Raw genomic sequence first — 17,116 nt, forward strand, 5'->3', positions numbered from 1 at the left:
ATCTCTTGGAATCACTGTCTGTGAGAAATCAAAGAAGAACAGAGAAGACAATAACAGAAAATAAGAACACTGATAATGAAATTTTGATTACTGACTTTGCAGATAATCAATATGATACCCATAATGATGCTACTGGGGTGAAAGACTGATAAAGGAGAAAATTATTTTAAAAATGATTTTGTTCAAATTAATGAGGAGGAGGAGGAGGAGGTTGAGAAGTACAAGGTTACAAAAGGAGGGGGGAAGTAGATTTTCACAGAAAATTGAGCTGAGAAAGAGAAGAAGAGTAGGAAGAAAGAGAAAGAATAGTCTTTGTTGTAAAGGCAAAAGAAGGATTGGGAATAATATATGGAAATGGGGATAAGGAAATATGGAAAGTGGAATGGAGACAGTACAAAATTAAAAAGGAAATAGCTGAGAGGTATTGGAATATTAAAGAAAGTTTCTACTTTATCTTTATATTACTATTTTAGGGGGGTTTATATTATACTTAACATTTTTGATTTAATTTGAATGAGATTGATAACTGTTTAGAATCTGATGTTTTTAAATAATTAACATAATTATTTAATTAAGATGTTAAAAATATCTTGTTTATGCAGATAAATATTGTATATTAGAAGGACGAATTGATAAATAGTTATATATTAACTTTTTTCTGTTTTTATTTCTGATTGAATATAGCAAATTTTAAGTGTTAAAGGTGGATATTTAAAGATCAAAGGGAATGGAAAAAGTTTAAATAAAAAAATTGTGATTAAGTAAATACACTAAAATATTTGGAATAACGATAGATTAAAATAATGGAGACTGATATGAGAAGTATAATGGTGGTTTAGGAAAACTATAGCATTGTTCTTTATAGGGCTTTTGGTTATGATAAATTAGGGGCGGGAAAAAGAAATGAATTATAAATTTAATAAAAGGTGAATAAGCAAATTTGGCTTAATATTAAAAGGCACGAGAAAGAGAAATATCATGACGAATTAAGCTAAGAGCAGTTAATTTGGGGGGAAAATGGTTTGAAATTAATTATTGGACATCCCAGAAGACAAAATTAGATTTACGGTATATATTTTCTCTTTTTTTTACAAGCACAATAGTCTTACGAAAATATACCTGAACTGAATTGAATATATAAATGATTTATTTAAAAAATGTAAAAGCATAACCATGTGTTCACAACAACGTAACACGTATATGGATTAATGTATGGATTGACCATGGGAAAAAAATTGAAAAAAAAGAAGCATAGTTCAAAACATACAAACCCATCAGCTGACAGGTGAGAGAACAAGAGGGAGGGTTCCTACTCAAATATCACCCCAAAATGATACAAAATGGTAGAGAAAAGGAAGGGTGTTTTTTTTAACCAACGGTACCCATAAAGAATGTTTCCTCTCAAGTGATCCATCACCCTTGCATAACAAAATTTTCATGCTAAAACCTAAGCACAAACCCAAGAAGTTGCTTCTATTGTTCAAGAAGATGGACCAGCTTCTTGGGGTTTAAAGAACTCTGCAGAGAACACATGTGGCCGGGGTAGCACAGTGGTTAGAGTGCAGCACTTCAGGCTACTGTAGTTCAGCAGTTCAAATCTCACCACCGGCTCAAGGTTGACTCAGCTTTCCATCCTTCCGAGGTGGGTAAAATGAGGACCCAGATTGTTGGGGGCAAGAGGCCAATTCTGTAAACCACTTAGAGAGGGCTGGAAAACCATTATGAAGCAGTATAGAAGTCTACGTGTTATTGCTATTACAAGAAAGAAAGAAAGAGAGAGAGAAAGAGGGAAGGAAGGAAGGAAAGAAAGAAAGAGAAAGAGAGACAAAGAGACAGGAAAGGAAGGAAGGAAGGAAGGAAGGAAGGAAGGAAGGAAGTGGTTAGAGCGTAGCACTGCAGGCTGCTTCAGCTGACTGCTAGCTGTAATTCAGTGGTTCAAATCTCACCACCGGCTCAAGGTTGGCTCAGTCTTCCATCCTTCCAAGGTCAGTAAAATGAGGACCCAATTGGTTGGGGGGCAACAGGCTGTCTCTGTAAACTGCTTAGAGAGGGCTGTAAAAGCACTATGAAGCGGTATATAAGTTTAAATGCTATTGCTATTGTTTTCTAACAAGGGCTCTGCAGCCCAGCCCCTTCGGCTAAAACATGTTGGGATTTTTAATCCAGTCTCATCATTTTCACTTTGAAGCTTCCAGGTGTCCATAGAAAGCTGGTCAGGAATTCTGAGCAGATCAACATGTCTACAAGTTCAGCCTTTATGGCTGCAATATTAGAAGCATGAACTAAGTGTTCAACTGGCAACAGATGGAGAAAGTTTGGCAGCCCCGGAAAGAATGGAGAGAGGCGACTATCTTCTGCCTCAGCTATGAACTCACTGAGGGAGGAATTGTGTGTTCCATGAAGTCTTTTAACTCCTTCTTGGGGACAGCTTTCTTTTTATATACCATTAGCACGAGGCTGGATTTGGCTGGGGAACCAGAGAGGAGAAGGCAAGTTTCTTAACGCATTCCCCTGGGCTACTTTTCTGTTGGAAATCTATCCCTCCCCTTAAAAAAAGAGATAAGGGGAATAAAATAGCAAATGAGGTTTTTTTAAAAAACAGAAACTGAAGCTGGAAGCTCAGACCTACATCTGGAACACAGCGATGTGCAAGACAGACTGGTGTGACAGGCAATGGTGAGCAACACACTGTAGCACATCAAAATATCAAGGATGAACGTGATCCTTTTTATTTGAGCATTTTGTTGCATTTTCCCCCTCTGATGAAACTCATCTGCTTTTTACATTTCACATCTGTGCAGACTTTCAAGAACAGGCAATAAAACTCTTGGACTTCAACTAACTGGCGATAAAACAACCTTTGCCATGGAAAACATTGGGAAGCAAGGTAGCAAAAGCCCTTGACATTCTGCCTGCAAGAATACACATATTTCTCCTGCTTGCAGACTTTTGGAGGAGCAGCAGGGAGAAAAAAGGAGCTCTCAAACCTCATGGAAATACAGGGGGAGAGATGGACCCCAAATGAGGAGCATTTTCATCCCCTTTAGAAATCTCAAGCAGCAATTCTAAAATGGAAAAGGACTTAAGAGCATCAAAAACTGAAACGCAGAGGATCTTTAGCAATAGCATTGGCATTTAAACTTATATACAGTGGTGCCTCTACCTAAGAACGCCTCTACTTACGGACTTTTCTAGATAAGAACTGGGTGTTCAAGATTTTTTTGCCTCTTCTCAAGAACCATTTTCTACTTACAAACTTGAGCCTCCAAAACTGTAAATGGAAAAGGCAGGGAGAAGCCTCCGTGGGGCCTCTCTAGGAATCTCCTAGGAGGAAACGGGCCAGAAAAGGCAGGGAGAAGCATCCATGGGGCCTCTCTAGGAATCTCCTGGGAGGAAACAGGGCCTCTACCCTCCCTGTGGTTTCCCCAATTGCACACATTATTTGCTTTTATGTTGATTCGTATGGGAAAAATTGCTTCTTCTTACAAACTTTTCTACTTAAGGATCTGGTCACGGAACGAATTAAGTTCATAAGTAGAGGTACCACTGTACTGTTTCACTGTGCTTTACAGCCCTCTCTAAGTAGTTTACAGAGAGTGAGTATATTGCCCCCCCCAAAATCCTCATTTACCGACCTTGGAAGGATTGAAGGCTGAGTCAACCTTGAGCCTACTGAGATTCGATCTGCCAAACTGCTAGCAGCTGGTGATCAGCAGAAGCAGCTTGCAGGACTGCACTCTAACCAAGGTTCTTCTTTGTTGGGGGCGACACTGTTTTGAGTACAGCAGGAACATCACCTCAGCAAGGACCCTGGCATTTGAACGGGCCTCTAAGGATGCCTTCAGAAAGGCCTGATCAACACCAAGTCACGTTTTTCCCCTAAGACTGGATATTTGGACCCCTTGAGTTTAAAAGGAAAGCGCATTGGGCCCAGCACAGTGGTTAAACTGCATTTTAGTTTATAACCTGGAAGACTAATTTTATTCACACTGCTTAGATAGCATTAGCATTTAGACTTATATAACAGTGAAGGGCTACCAAATTTTCACTACCACACTGTGGGTGTGGCTTATGCAGGACACCCTGCATTTTCTTTCAACATCTTTCAGTGCAAATTGGGTGCTCTGGGGTGGAGCCCCATTTTCCCTACCCCACTGCGTTCCCCCCCCCCCCCCCGGTCTGGGCAGCAGCCCACCCCTGCATTTGTTTGTTTGTTTGTTTATTATTATTTATTTATTATTTAATTATTTATTATTTACTTATTATTCATTCATTCATTCATTTATTGGACTTATATGCCACCCCTCTCCGTGGACTTCACTTTATAATGCTTTTACAGCATATAAGTCCAATTAAAATAAATAAATAAGTTTACACAATCAGCCTCTTGCCCCCAACAATCCGGTTCCTCATTTTACCCACCTTGGAAGGATGGAAGGCTGAGTCAACCTTGAACCGGTGGTGAGATTTGAACTGCTGAACTGCCATCCTGAGTCCTTCGGGATTGGGCGGCAGAGAAGTCAAATGAATGAATAAATAAATAAGTTAGCTGAAATAGCCTGCAGTGCTGCATTCTAACCACTGCGCCACCCTGCAGTGAAGTACGAAATGCCTATACTGTACTTCGTTAATGTTTCGTTTCTTGTATTTCAACTACAGTGCCCTTAAAAAAAAGATAATTAATTATATTCTTTGCTTCTCTGAGCAAGAATGCACAAGTGAATATAAATATCCTTCTGCATTTATTCTTGACAATGGTGAATTTATCTGCTTATAGGGCAGTCCTTAAGGAGCAGTGTTAATGTGCCCGTGAAAATTTCGGCAAAATGGGGAGTGTTTGTTTTATGGCTGGTTTCCCAACCCTTTTTTTTTCCTTTTGCATCCCCTCCCTTCAGAGCACCAAGGCCAGTCTGAACAGGAATGTCCTCCAGTGATTTGGGGAAGAAACATGACAAAGACTGATGGTTCCCCAAGGCAAAAAAAAAAAAAAAAACAAAAAAACCCAACCTTAGACCAGAGGGCAGACCCAAAATGCTTCTCCTGCAGACCTGATCCAGCACCCAGGTAATAAATCTGTAGGGATGGGCGAGACCCTTCTTACGTATCAAGAGGGCCTAATTTCTGACCCCTTCCCCTGAATCCTGCCCATGTCCCACCCCAAGCAAAGGGGGGTGCAGCACATGGTCAATGGCAACACTGCCGCCACCCCTCGGCACTTCACAAGATGTTATGTTGTGAGGAGAGCACCAAGATTTATACTGAAAGTCTCCTTCTCAGTTTCTTTGCAGCTGTTCTCTGCCTCAGACAACAAAATTCATGACTCCCACAATGGCTGAGAGCAACAAGAGGGATGAGCTAACTGGAGATAGAGACAGGATCCAGAGTCACTTGGTCTAAACAAAGTTCCAAAGTTGAAGGGGGGGAAAAAACAGGAGGAGCAGCAAGTAAAAAAAAATTGCCTCTTCAATATCGAGCATCAGTGATAAATTGCTATATTTTTACAATGCATAAAATCAGTTCTAGAGACTCTGGATTTTTGAGACTGTATAAGAAAGCCAGCTGGAAGGGCAGGTTTCAGAAACAGCATTGTTCCATGCGCAAAATAAGTCTCTTACACGCTACCAACATTACATGGAAAGGTCAGGGACACACCTATCAGCCAAAAGGGAACACGCCGACTCTTGCTGAAGCCATAAAGCCATGCTTTGAAAAGCTCATTTCATTTCAATACTCAACTATAGTTCGTAAAATCAGATACCAAAATGTCCTTCCTGTTAGCGACTACTTCACCTTCAACCGCAACAACACACGAGCACATCATAGATTTAAATTAAATGTCAACCGCTCCAAACTAGACTGATTAACGCTTGGAATGCTCTACCTGACTTTGTGGTTTCTACTCCTAACCCCCAAATCTTTAATCTTAGATTATCTACAATTGACCTCTCCCCCTTTCTAAGAGGTCTGTAAGGGGCGTGCATTAAGCACACCATTGTGCCTACCGTCCCTGTCCTACTGTCCTATTGTCTTTTATCATTAGTTTTCTAACGTTATGCTTATACAAATTACCATCCTATAATTGTCTGACACACACACATATATAATAAATAAAAATAAAAATACATTTTGCCTTCACAGAAGCCTACATTACATTGTGAAAAATGAGGAAATCTCAACTGGTTTTAGTTTTATCTTATTCACAGTGATTATAGAAGAATAAAACATCTCAAAGTCACCGGAGAGTATGATTTTAATTAATATATAAATTAGCTGTAGAGAGAACATTGTTCCAGCCAGCAGATGTGAAAAACATGAAGCAGAAAGGCCGACTAATCCAAATAGATCATCCTCAAATTAAACTCCTGAACTTTATGTTTGGATCGCTCTTTTAATATAAGTTTTGAATTTACAAGGTTTTTTAAAAAAACATTTTAATAATATTATGATGGAATATACAATGGCCCCATCCCAGCAAGGAAAGCAGACTTCCTGATCCCCATTAGACTCAGTGGAACTATTACACTGCTTAAGTTTGGCTAACAGTGGGCACTTCTATCTGATGGAGGAGCACCATATGGCTCAAGGTTTTACACAGCCAGGTTCAAGAAGCAGTTGGCTTGAAGCAACTCACAGGCTGCTCGCTCCAATCCAATGACCTCCAAGACCACATCTCTCCTCAGCCCTTGAACAAGACAGGCTGCTCAGATATCATGGTCACACATCTGTGAAGGGATGCAAATTGCAACCCACTTTCTCAGGCTACGTCCTTTACCAAGAGGATAATTTGACTTTGGGGGGGCAGCAGGGGGCGGGTAGGTTTAGCTCAGCATGGTGTCTTGGGCAATGACTTACTTAGTTGCTCTTTGTTACATATTGATCTTAAGTATTTATTAATTTGTCTTAAGTATTTATTAATTTGTCTTAAGGATTCAGATATCTTTAAGTAATTTCAATTGCACAATCAAATTCCCCAGTTCTTATGAGTTGATCAAAGCAACCTGAGAGATCCACTCTGAAAAAATTTGTGAACAATTTTACTAAATAATGAAGTATAATTGGCTGCTAAATGAAAAAAGAGAAGTGGGATAAAGTAAAAGAATTAGCAAATGTGTAATTATGGAGATCAGCTGTGTTGCCTGCAAAGGTGTTTACTGAGAGATCTTCTGAAGTGCATTTAATTGAGTAGGAGGCTTATTTTATTAAGAGAACATGTATTTGAAGCCAGTATGAATGAATGCCCTGGATCTATTTATTTATTGACATTGCACACAATGTCTTGGGAGTTATTTCATTCCTGTACTTAAACCCTAATAATGCATATATTAAAATACAGTTGCTCGTAGTTCTGCAAAAATACAGTGGTATAAATGCAACTGATAATACCCCCACCCAAGAAAAAAACCCCAACCGACATACTGTATAGGTGAATGCATTATTCTTTTAGAAATACCTCAGAAATTCTGCAAGCAAATAGATTTCACTTTTCTGTACTTAAGCTTCCTTCACCAAACTGAGTGAAAAGAGCAAGACTTTAGTTTTGCGAACTGAATTCCTCTAAAAGTCAGGATGCAAAATTGCAAGCCAACAAACTATGTGGATCCCACTCCCAGGACTGGCTTCTTTCTTGCCTTTTGATCGCTAACTGCTGTTGGCTTGAAAACAAGGGGAAAAAATTGAAGTTCTGGAGTCACATTGGCCTGTAAGAAGGCTCTTTTGCAAGTGAGAGGAGAGAAGGCTTTCATTCCTGCTCCAGCTGAGGCAGCAAGGGTCCACTTAAACGCTACAGGCTGAGGTGTCCCCCCCCCCACTTCACTCTCTCTCTCTCTCTCTCTGCCCAGCAGCTTCAGGTGGAAACAGGAGCAAGAGTTGGAAGTCCAGCAGTCCTGCTCTCCAGAATTATTCCTGCCTTTTCCCCTTTGGATCAAGTCAGTAAAGAGACCTCCGTCTGCCATGAAGTTCGGCAGAAGCCTGAGCTGGTTTCAGGACTAAGCAAGACAGATAAAGCAACATTTGCAAAAGTAGGTTTGGGAATCCAGTCTTCATTTGGCCAATTAAAAGAAGGAACGGAACAGCGGAAACCTAAAGGATTTAAAGGGACAAGCAAAAAAGCCACCACAATGTTGGTTGCTGATCAATTTCCGGTCACAATTCAAAGTGTTGGTTATGACCTTTAAAGCCCTTCATGGCACTGGACCAGAATATCTCCGAGACCGCCTACTGCCGCACAAATCCCAGCGACCAATTAGGTCCCACAGAGTGGGCCTTCTCCGGGTCCCGTCAACTAAACAATGTCGGTTGGCGGGCCCCAGGGGAAGAGCCTTCTCTGTGGCGGCCCCGGCCCTCTGGAACCAACTCCCCCCGGAGATTAGAACTGCCCCTACTCTCCTTGCCTTTCGTAAGCTCCTTAAGACCCACCTGTGTCGTCAGGCATGGGGGAACTGAAACATCTCCCCCGGGCATATACAATTTATGAATGGTATGTTTGTATGTATGTGTGTTTAGAAAATGGGGTTTTTAAAAATGTTTTTAGCAGTAATTTAGATTTGTTGTAAATTGTTTTTTCACTTTGTTGTGAGCCGCCCCGAGTCTGCGGAGAGGGGCGGCATACAAATCTAAATAAATGAAATGAAATGAAATGAAATGAAAATGGTGTCTGTTTTAAAAAGGCAAAGGGGAATGGAGAAGTAACTCCATTGGGAAGAAAAGGAGGGGAATTGAAGCTGCTGTTACCTTAGCCAGTAGCAGTCTCCAAATTGTGCTGGGCTGGATTGAAGTATGTCCAATTCATCAGCATTAGGATTACCCATTTAGCATTGCTCGGAACCTACATTAATATAGGAAAAAGAGGGGCAAGAATGCCTGGGATGGAGGGGAGAACTGCCCCCGGCTACAGAATCCCACCTCTGGTCAGCAACACAAAGAAAAGGCTGAAATTGGTGCCTTGAATCTCAGCTTATTGGCTCAACTAGGCGAAGCAAAGTTGAAGATGTTCAAAAGAAAAAAAACGAAAGAATTCCAAGAACAGGAGGCAGTGTAGTAACTTCACTGACGAGGAAACCCACACCCAGATTATGAATATTCAGGGAATAGCAGCAATTTCTCCTGCTGTTGAATGTACAAAACAGACCATAAATTTGGCTAATTATTTTTTATGAAACTGTGTTCCAGTCACAGAAAATACTGCTGTTGGACCTTGTCATTTGACTGAGAATCTGGGGAGGGAGGAGAGGAGAACCGGCACAGGGATCCACAATCTCATTACCTGGTTAGGTGAGAGGCCGCTGCATGTACAGCTCGAATAAATCTCAGCACCCATTATTTATTGTGCGCTATTTCTTCCTATAAGGAGTAAATTGAAAGCTGTTCAAAGCCAAAGGCATCTGAGTAGCAGCCACAAACAAAGAGACAACCTACAGAAATTAAATGTAGGAAAAATATACTGCTCAAAAAAATAAAGGGAACCCTCAAATAACACATCCTAGATCTGAATTAATGAAATATTCTCATTGAATAATTTGTTCTGTACAAAGTTGAATGTGCATTTTGAGCAGTCTACATTGAGGAGAGGGGAATAATCTAAAAATTAATCTACCCTTATAAGCATTTGCTCTGAAATTTATACAAGATCAAAGCTTCTTAAACACTCCCCTTTCATGTCCGCAACCCCACAATGTCTACAGCATATGTTCTCATTACCTTTGGTGTGGAAGTCAGAAGGAGGGAAAATATATAGGGGGAAATACCAGTAACAGCTATAAGCTTGACACATAGGATGCTGTAAAATGATCACCTCAATGTTACTCTATGTTCTTCTGCAACAACCTTATAGCCTCCATTCGGTTGCCAGTCACAGCGCTTAAGGCTGCAGCCTAAATGAATTTAGCCAACAGACGTTGTGGGCAAAAGGACAGCCAGAGAGACTTTCGGTTTTAAATCTGTACAAATTGCCCCGTAGAGTCTCCTAAGAGGGGAGATGAACCTCACCAGTTTCAGATGGGAGTTATGAAAAGAAGCAAAACAAATAAATAAGCACACTTCTGCAAGGATAACGAACAAATTAAGCATTTAAAATGCTTTCTCTTGAACTCTCCCGCTATGGGTTGTGCGACACAGTGTTAGCTGTAACATCAGCGCTGCCAGGATCTATCACTTTTAGGATTTAACGCCAAATATTTAACCATTCCCGGTGAAACAAAGGGGTGTACAAACAAGCATTTTGTTTTGAACATGATCATTTAAGCCCCTAGTTTGCACAACAAGCCCCTCTGAAGGAAACCCTTGCATGGAGATTCCGCTTTATCACCAAGCAAGAAATAACCATGTCCCCAATTTTCAGTATTGTGGCAAAATACACATGGCACACATGAGGCATGATCTGGATGCATAATGTTCACTTTTTTTCAAACCTAAAGTCTATCTGCAATTTATAAAGATATTTCACACCACAGCCATGGCTGCCAACCTGTTGTTAGAGAACTCCTCCTGGACACATCCTGACTAGAATTTCTGTCCTAGTTATGATTGCCATCTGCTAACAAACAGCTGTAGTCCAATTCCAGTGAAAGCAAAGAAGTTTTGCTATAAATCAGAGTGATGGCTAAGCTGCACCAAAGGCAACTGAACACACCAGCAGGATCTGCTGTTCCATTCCAACTCAAGGCAAAGGGGCCTCTTGCAAGAACCATCGTAAATAACGTTGGATCGCCATATTGTAACATTTCAACAGGATCTACAGCCATAAACGTAAAAAGTCAATCCAGGTCCATTGACGTCAATGGGGAACTTTCCATTAGATTCCATAGAGAACTGGATTAGGCCCAAGATAAATGCTAAGAAGGGAAAGGCTACTCAAAGCACTTACAACATACCTTTTTATTATTATCACAAATGGGCAGCCTGAAATATTTTTTCAGTACTAGCCTATCAAATTTCTAAGTGTCTGGTTCCTAGTGCTATAAGAATATTTTATATATGGGCGTTGTGAATTCTGAATGGGGAATATTTGAGCATTATAACAATTTTAGTGCTTTGGGCATTCAAAACCTCTTCCACAAAAAGAAGCACCGATAGCTGGTTTTATTTAGCTCAGATCCCACAATGTTCATGTTACAGAAACGAAGCTTTCCTACAAAGCAGTGGTGGGTGGCTGCGGCAGGAGGCTCCACTCACCTGTAATGTGCAGAAGGCGCCAGCTGGACGTGCGAACCGATAGCAAAAATATTTACAACCCACTGCTGCTACAAAGTATTGGCAGGACTGACTTCTGCAAATAAGACATACATTTGTATGCTGCCTGGAGTCCCTAGGAAGATGGGCGGCGTACAAATTGAATAAATTAATAAATCTTGATTGACCAACAAACGGTTGCCTTAATATACATTAACCAGAAATGTAGGTTGTGATGCAATTCTTATGGTTTAGCAAATTCTTGTGGCTAATTTCTAGGCGCAACATGCTGCTGAAGATATGTTCAGTGGGATTTTGCTTCCATTGGACAAATACGCTTTGCAATTCTTAGCAAAACTTTAACGCAACAGCAAAGAGTAGTCCCAACTAGGAAAAGAAGACTTAGATCAAGAGGACTTCGAAGTAGAGCACAAACCACAAGATGGGGCTGAGGCTACCTTTTGTTTCCCAGGTCCGAGACATTGTGTTGTGTGTGTGTATATGTGTGGTCTGCTTATTCTCAGCTTCTGAATCCAAAAAATGATCAAATTAAAGAATGATACTTATACACTGTAGCTAACATGAGATGTATGATTGTTTTTATGCTAAGGGTTTTAAACTGTTTTAAATATTGGATTTGTACTGTTTTCTTGTTGTGAGCCGCTCTGAGTCCTCAGAGAGGGGTGGCATACAAATCTAATAAATAATAACAACAACAACAACAACAACACCAAACCAAATAAAAATATTAAATACTGTTGTATCACTGAAACAAAAATTGAGATATCTAAACACGTTGTGCAAATGGACAAATCAAATGTTTAGATAAGAATGTTTCATTCCTTTCATTGTTAGTAATAATTAATAGTATAAAATTAAGCCCTCGTTGAAAAGCCGCACTGCCTGAACAAAGCAACCTGGGAGAGTTGGTCTGTTGGAGAGCGATCCGCCTCTTTATGTCGGAGTTTAGGAAGGCTTCCATATGTTAAATAAGGCCTTGCCAAGGAGAATCTAAATGCAGGTGCCAGAAAGGGTGGCTGGCTAAACCTTTTGCCCACAATAACCAAAATCATATTGTAGGCTTAGTTAAAAGCAGGAGCCAGTATTTTTAAAAGGTACCTATGGAAAATAACAATTCATTGTAAATCACAATTGCCAGCAGAAATAATAATTTATGATTAAAATAAATGACAAAAAATATCGAGAGAAGACTGAAGTTAATATCTACACGTTTCTTAAGATACTCTAGCAAGCAAACTACATGAGTCCACGGGTCTGAGCTATTACATTGGAGTAACCCAGGTGTTCTTGGGTCCCACACACATTACTGGCTCATCTTTTTAATAACATAAACCTATGTAATGTATCCATGTGGAGTAAATCCTATTTAATCCAGTAGAATGCTCTCCTTTCAAAGGATAAAATATATCAATAATGAATTTTGTCAGGAAAAAGTGGTTGGCATTTCTTTTACCCAGCACGCTTTAAAAAAAAAAGTGTACATATGGTACAGTTTATGCTTCCTTATTTCAAGCTATAAAATAAGGTATATTGTGCACACAGATTTATATCATTTAAAATATGTTGTGGGCTACGGCAAACACTTCCATAACCACAAAATAAAAGGGGAAGGGAGTTTCGAAGCTCTTTAGATTCTAGATCATCACCAGGTACCTGTAATCTGTTTATATATAAACAGCATAGAAATCCATAGAAATCATAGAAATCCAATAAATAAATAAATAAATAAATAATAAGTGTGTATGTGTATGTATGTATGTATGTATGTGTGTGTGTGTATATATATATATATATATATATATATATATATATATATATATATATATATATTTATATCGAATCAATCTGATGTACCCAAATATGATTACATTATCATTATCAGCAAAAATATGTTACACGTGTGTGGGTGGGTGTATATTTATTACATATTTTTGCTGATAAGTGAAAAGGAAGGCAGCCTAGATCTATTGGGGCCTTTTATCTGTCATATGGTTGTTTTCTGTCATATTTCTGTTGTGTTTTCACTTATCAGTAGAAATATGTAACTATATATATATATATACATATGTGTGTGTGTCACGTTTTTGCTGAATTTGAAAATTAAGGGAGACTAGGATAGATCTGCCTTATTTTGGCCTCATCAGCTAGCCATACCCTCATTGGGTATATATGTATGCATGTATGTATGTTAAGTTTTTAAGCTTAGTTAATTTTAGTAGTTTTAAATAAATTTTAAATGTTCTGGAGATCGCAGTGGCTGTTGCCTCTTCATTTGTATGTATGTATGTATGTATGTATGTATGTATGGTATGTATGTATATAAATATATATGTACATACATACATGAATGACTGAATGGCTGCAGTTTCATTGGACAAGAACATACATACATACATACATACATACATACATACATACATACATATATATAAAAGGGACCGATCCACCAGATCGAATGGCTGCAGCTTCCTTTGACAAACGGGGCCGCCTGACTGCCTTTATCTGGAAACGCAGCTCCCAACTTTAGCAGCTCCCAACTTTCCTCCCACCGGCTAGAGAAGCCCCTCCGCCCTTCGAGGCAGCTCAAGGAATCCCCTTCTGGTCCACACAAGCCAGCGGAGGCGCAGGCGGCCCTCACACAGGATTCCTTGAAACCCCCTCCCTCTAAATCAGTGTTTCCCAACCTTGACAACTTGAAGATATCTGGACTTCAACTCCCAGAATTCCCTAGACAGCATTCGCTGGCTGGGAAATTCTGGGAGTTGAAGTCCAAATATCTTCAAGTTGTCAAGGTTGGGAAACACTGCTCTAAATGACCTTCCCCTCCGAGGAAAAGCCAAAGGCGGGACGGGACGGGTCGCGTTCTACCCTTCCAGGGAAAGCCGAGCGCCGAGGCTGCGGAAGGGGGCTCCAGGCCCGTCCGGTCTTTACCTCCACCACGTCCGCGGGTGTCTCCTTACCTGACGTCCCCGTAGGCGCCGGCATAACCCTCCATCCAAGGCCCGAGCTCCGTCTTGATGCAGCCGGCGGCCGGAGCGAAGGGCATCCTGCCCATCACGCCGCCGGGGTACCAGACCTCGGAAGGCAGGTCGGCTCCTTCCTGACCCGTCGGGCCTTGGCCCCTGCCGTAGCCGAAGGGGGAGGCGGCGGCCTCGGCCGAGGCGCAGGGCCCGTAGACATGGGGGTCTTCGGCGAAGAAGGGGTGCCAGCCGGGGCCCGGCGGAGCGGCGTAGTGGGGCGCCAAAGCGGGCATTTCCCCGGCGCGCCGGTACTGCGCGCCCCAGAGGCCGCCGGCCGCGTACTCCAGCGGGCTCTCCAGCTTGATGCGGCCGTGCGAGGCGAGCGCCAGCTGGAAGTTGTAATAGTCGCGGCTCTGGAAGGCGCCCGGCGGCGGCTCGTCCAGCTCCGGGGAGCTCTTGAAGAGGCTGAGGTGGCCCGGCACGTCCATGGCCAGCGCGCCCTCGGCTCCCACAACGCCAACGCCGCTTTCCTCCTGCTCGGCTTCGACGATCTTGCAGCCCCCCACGGCCCCGGCTCGAAGTTGCGTGCCCGGCAGCGCGAACATGCAGTCGCCGCGGTTGCTGGCCGCTTCCCCGCCGCCGCCGGGCCCTTCGAGCACTTCCACCGCCAGGCCCATGGAGGCCGAGACGGCTTTGCAGAGCTCCTTGGCGCTCTCGCCCAAGTAGTCGTCCTTGGGTGCGCTGGCTTCGCCGCCGCCGCTCGCCCCGCCGCCGCGCGGTTCCCTTTCGGCCGCCGGCAGGAGGCTGCTCTCGGTTAGGATGTCTTTCAGGTCCCCCGAGCAGCTCTGGAACGGGGGAGCCAGCAAGGCCAGCGCCGAGGAGGCGGCGGCCGAGGGGCCCGGCGGGTGGGGCTCCCGTTCGGCTTTGCTGCCCGACGCGGCCTCATCCAGCGGCAGGTAAGACGGCGAGCCGGGTGGCTGCTGTTGCTGCTGCTGCTGCCGCGGGCTGAGCTCCTGCAACCGGGCGGCCGGCGGACACGGGCAGGCCGACGGGGAGCCCGCGCTTTGGCCGGCCTCCTCTCGCGCTCCTCCGCCGCCGGGCCCGGGGCTCTGGAAAACCTCGCGGACGCTCTGGAAGAGGCTCTGGAAAGCGCCGCGGAAAGTTTTGCCCGGCGGCCGGGCGTAGACCCTACCCAGCCCGACGTGGACTTCCATGGCCCGTCGGCGGCGGCAGCGGAGACTGGTGGCGCGGCTTCCTCACAGTCGGCGAGGGCGGCTTCTTCCTCGGAGAGTCCTCGGTGACCCACGGGCGTCTTTATCCGAAGAGGCGGCGGCCGACCATCCCCTGGCGGGGCCGAAGAGCCGTCGGAGGAGCGTCCGGAGGTCCGTCCGTGCAGGTGCCGCGCCGAGAAGAGGCGGCTCGCCGCTTGACGGGACCACGATCCGGAAGTCGGGGTTGGCCTGCTGCGGAGCGCCCGAGCGCGAGGCCTACGAGAGCGGCGAGGGTAGCTGAGGAGCGCCCGGCTGCCACGCTGCCTCTGCACGGGGCCTGTTCGGGCGACGAGGAACTTTCTCGGCGGGAAAAGCGCGCAGGCGGGCCGGCTGGGCGGACGCTCCGGCGGCCGAGCGGGCGCTTCTCTCGCGCGGACGAAAGTTGAGCGCGAGCGTCGGGCGAGGAACGCTGGCCAAAACGGGCGAGCGGCTGCCCGTCTTTCTCCGCTTCCTTCCCGCCGAGCGAAGCGGATCCGACGCGCCGAACCGGCGGCTTTGGGGGGCGGCGGGAGCCGACCCGCCCCTTTTGCCCCCGCCTGGCGCCGGGAGCGGAGAGGTCGCGCTCGGGCCGGCCGGGGAGGAGCGGGGCCGCCCGGCAGCCCAATCAGCGGAGGCGAGCAACAAGTGTGGGCGAAGCGCGGTGGCCGGAGAAAGGCGGGCCGGGCCTTCTCGCTCTCCCCTGAGGAGTCCCCGCGCAGAACTCCTGGGGAAGCCGGCCGCGTAAGGGAGGAGGAGGACGGAGCGGGGCCCGGACGCGCGAAGGCTCGGCCGGCCTTGTCGGGGTGGCTGGCGGCGCCGGGCGGGCTCGAGGCTTTTTATGTAGCGGCTCTCCGGCGGCCCAGCGCCGCTACTCTGCATACGCACGCCCAGCTCCACGTGCCCAAGGCAGAGCCCGCTGAAGCGTGCCCGCGAGGCGGCGCCGCAGCAAAAGAGCGGGCCGGTCGCAACGTTGCCCCGCCGGAGGGCCCAGCCCGACGTGAGGAGAAAACGCGGGGGCCGCCCTGCCTCGCAGGGGCCGCCAATTGAGCCCTCGCGGGGAGGAGGAGGCGCAGGGGTAGGCAAAGTGGGCTCTTCTGTGACTTCTGGACTTCCTCCCAGAATTCCCGAGCCAATCATGCTAGCTCAGGAATTCTGGGAGTTGAAGTCCACATGCCATAGAAAAGCCAACTTTGCCTACACACACACCCCCTTTGCCTATCCCTGGACTTCTCTGGGAAAGCAGGTGCGGCCTCTGTTGCCAGGCCCCAGTTGCCTCAGGTGGTCTTCTTCGTCAGAGCACCCCTGGAGCACTCTGGCAGCCCTTTTGTCCACCATCTGCAGGGAGGTTCTGCTTCCAAGAGAAGCAGTTGAGCTTCCTGGTCGGGCAGGTGGATGGAAGGCTCCTCCAGGACTGCCCAGCCTTTTCCTGGGCAAAAATGGGACCAGTGCGGTTCAGAAAGGGCAGCTGGCCAAGCTGGGGCCATAATAGAATAGAATTGTGTGATTGGACACACAAGGAATTTGTCTTTGCTGCATATGCTCTCAGTGTACATAAAAGAAAAGATACATTTGTCAAGAATAGAAAAGAACAGAACAGAATAGACTTCTTTATTGGCCAAGTATGATTGGACACACAAGGAATTTGTCTTGGTGCATATTTATTGATTGATTGATTTGGCGGTTTGGCTTTCAGTGCTGCCCCTTCAAAAATGGGGCAGA

At 44.9% G+C, this 17,116-nt stretch overlaps 1 protein-coding gene across 1 annotated transcript in view; it reads right to left on the reverse strand.

Moving 5' to 3' along the window:
• Positions 1-15,462, reverse strand: part of AR (androgen receptor) — a 205,609-nt gene extending 190,147 nt beyond the window's left edge. The window contains exon 1 of the mRNA XM_070759624.1: positions 14,148-15,462. Coding sequence (XP_070615725.1) covers positions 14,148-15,361 — 1,214 coding nt within the window. The 5' untranslated portion in view covers positions 15,362-15,462. The remainder of the gene's footprint in view (positions 1-14,147) is intronic.
• Between the last annotated feature and the right edge of the window lie 1,654 nt (positions 15,463-17,116).

The sequence above is a fragment of the Erythrolamprus reginae genome, chromosome 8 (assembly GCF_031021105.1).
Source record: "Erythrolamprus reginae isolate rEryReg1 chromosome 8, rEryReg1.hap1, whole genome shotgun sequence".
In the NCBI taxonomy this organism is placed as follows: domain Eukaryota; kingdom Metazoa; phylum Chordata; class Lepidosauria; order Squamata; family Dipsadidae; genus Erythrolamprus; species Erythrolamprus reginae.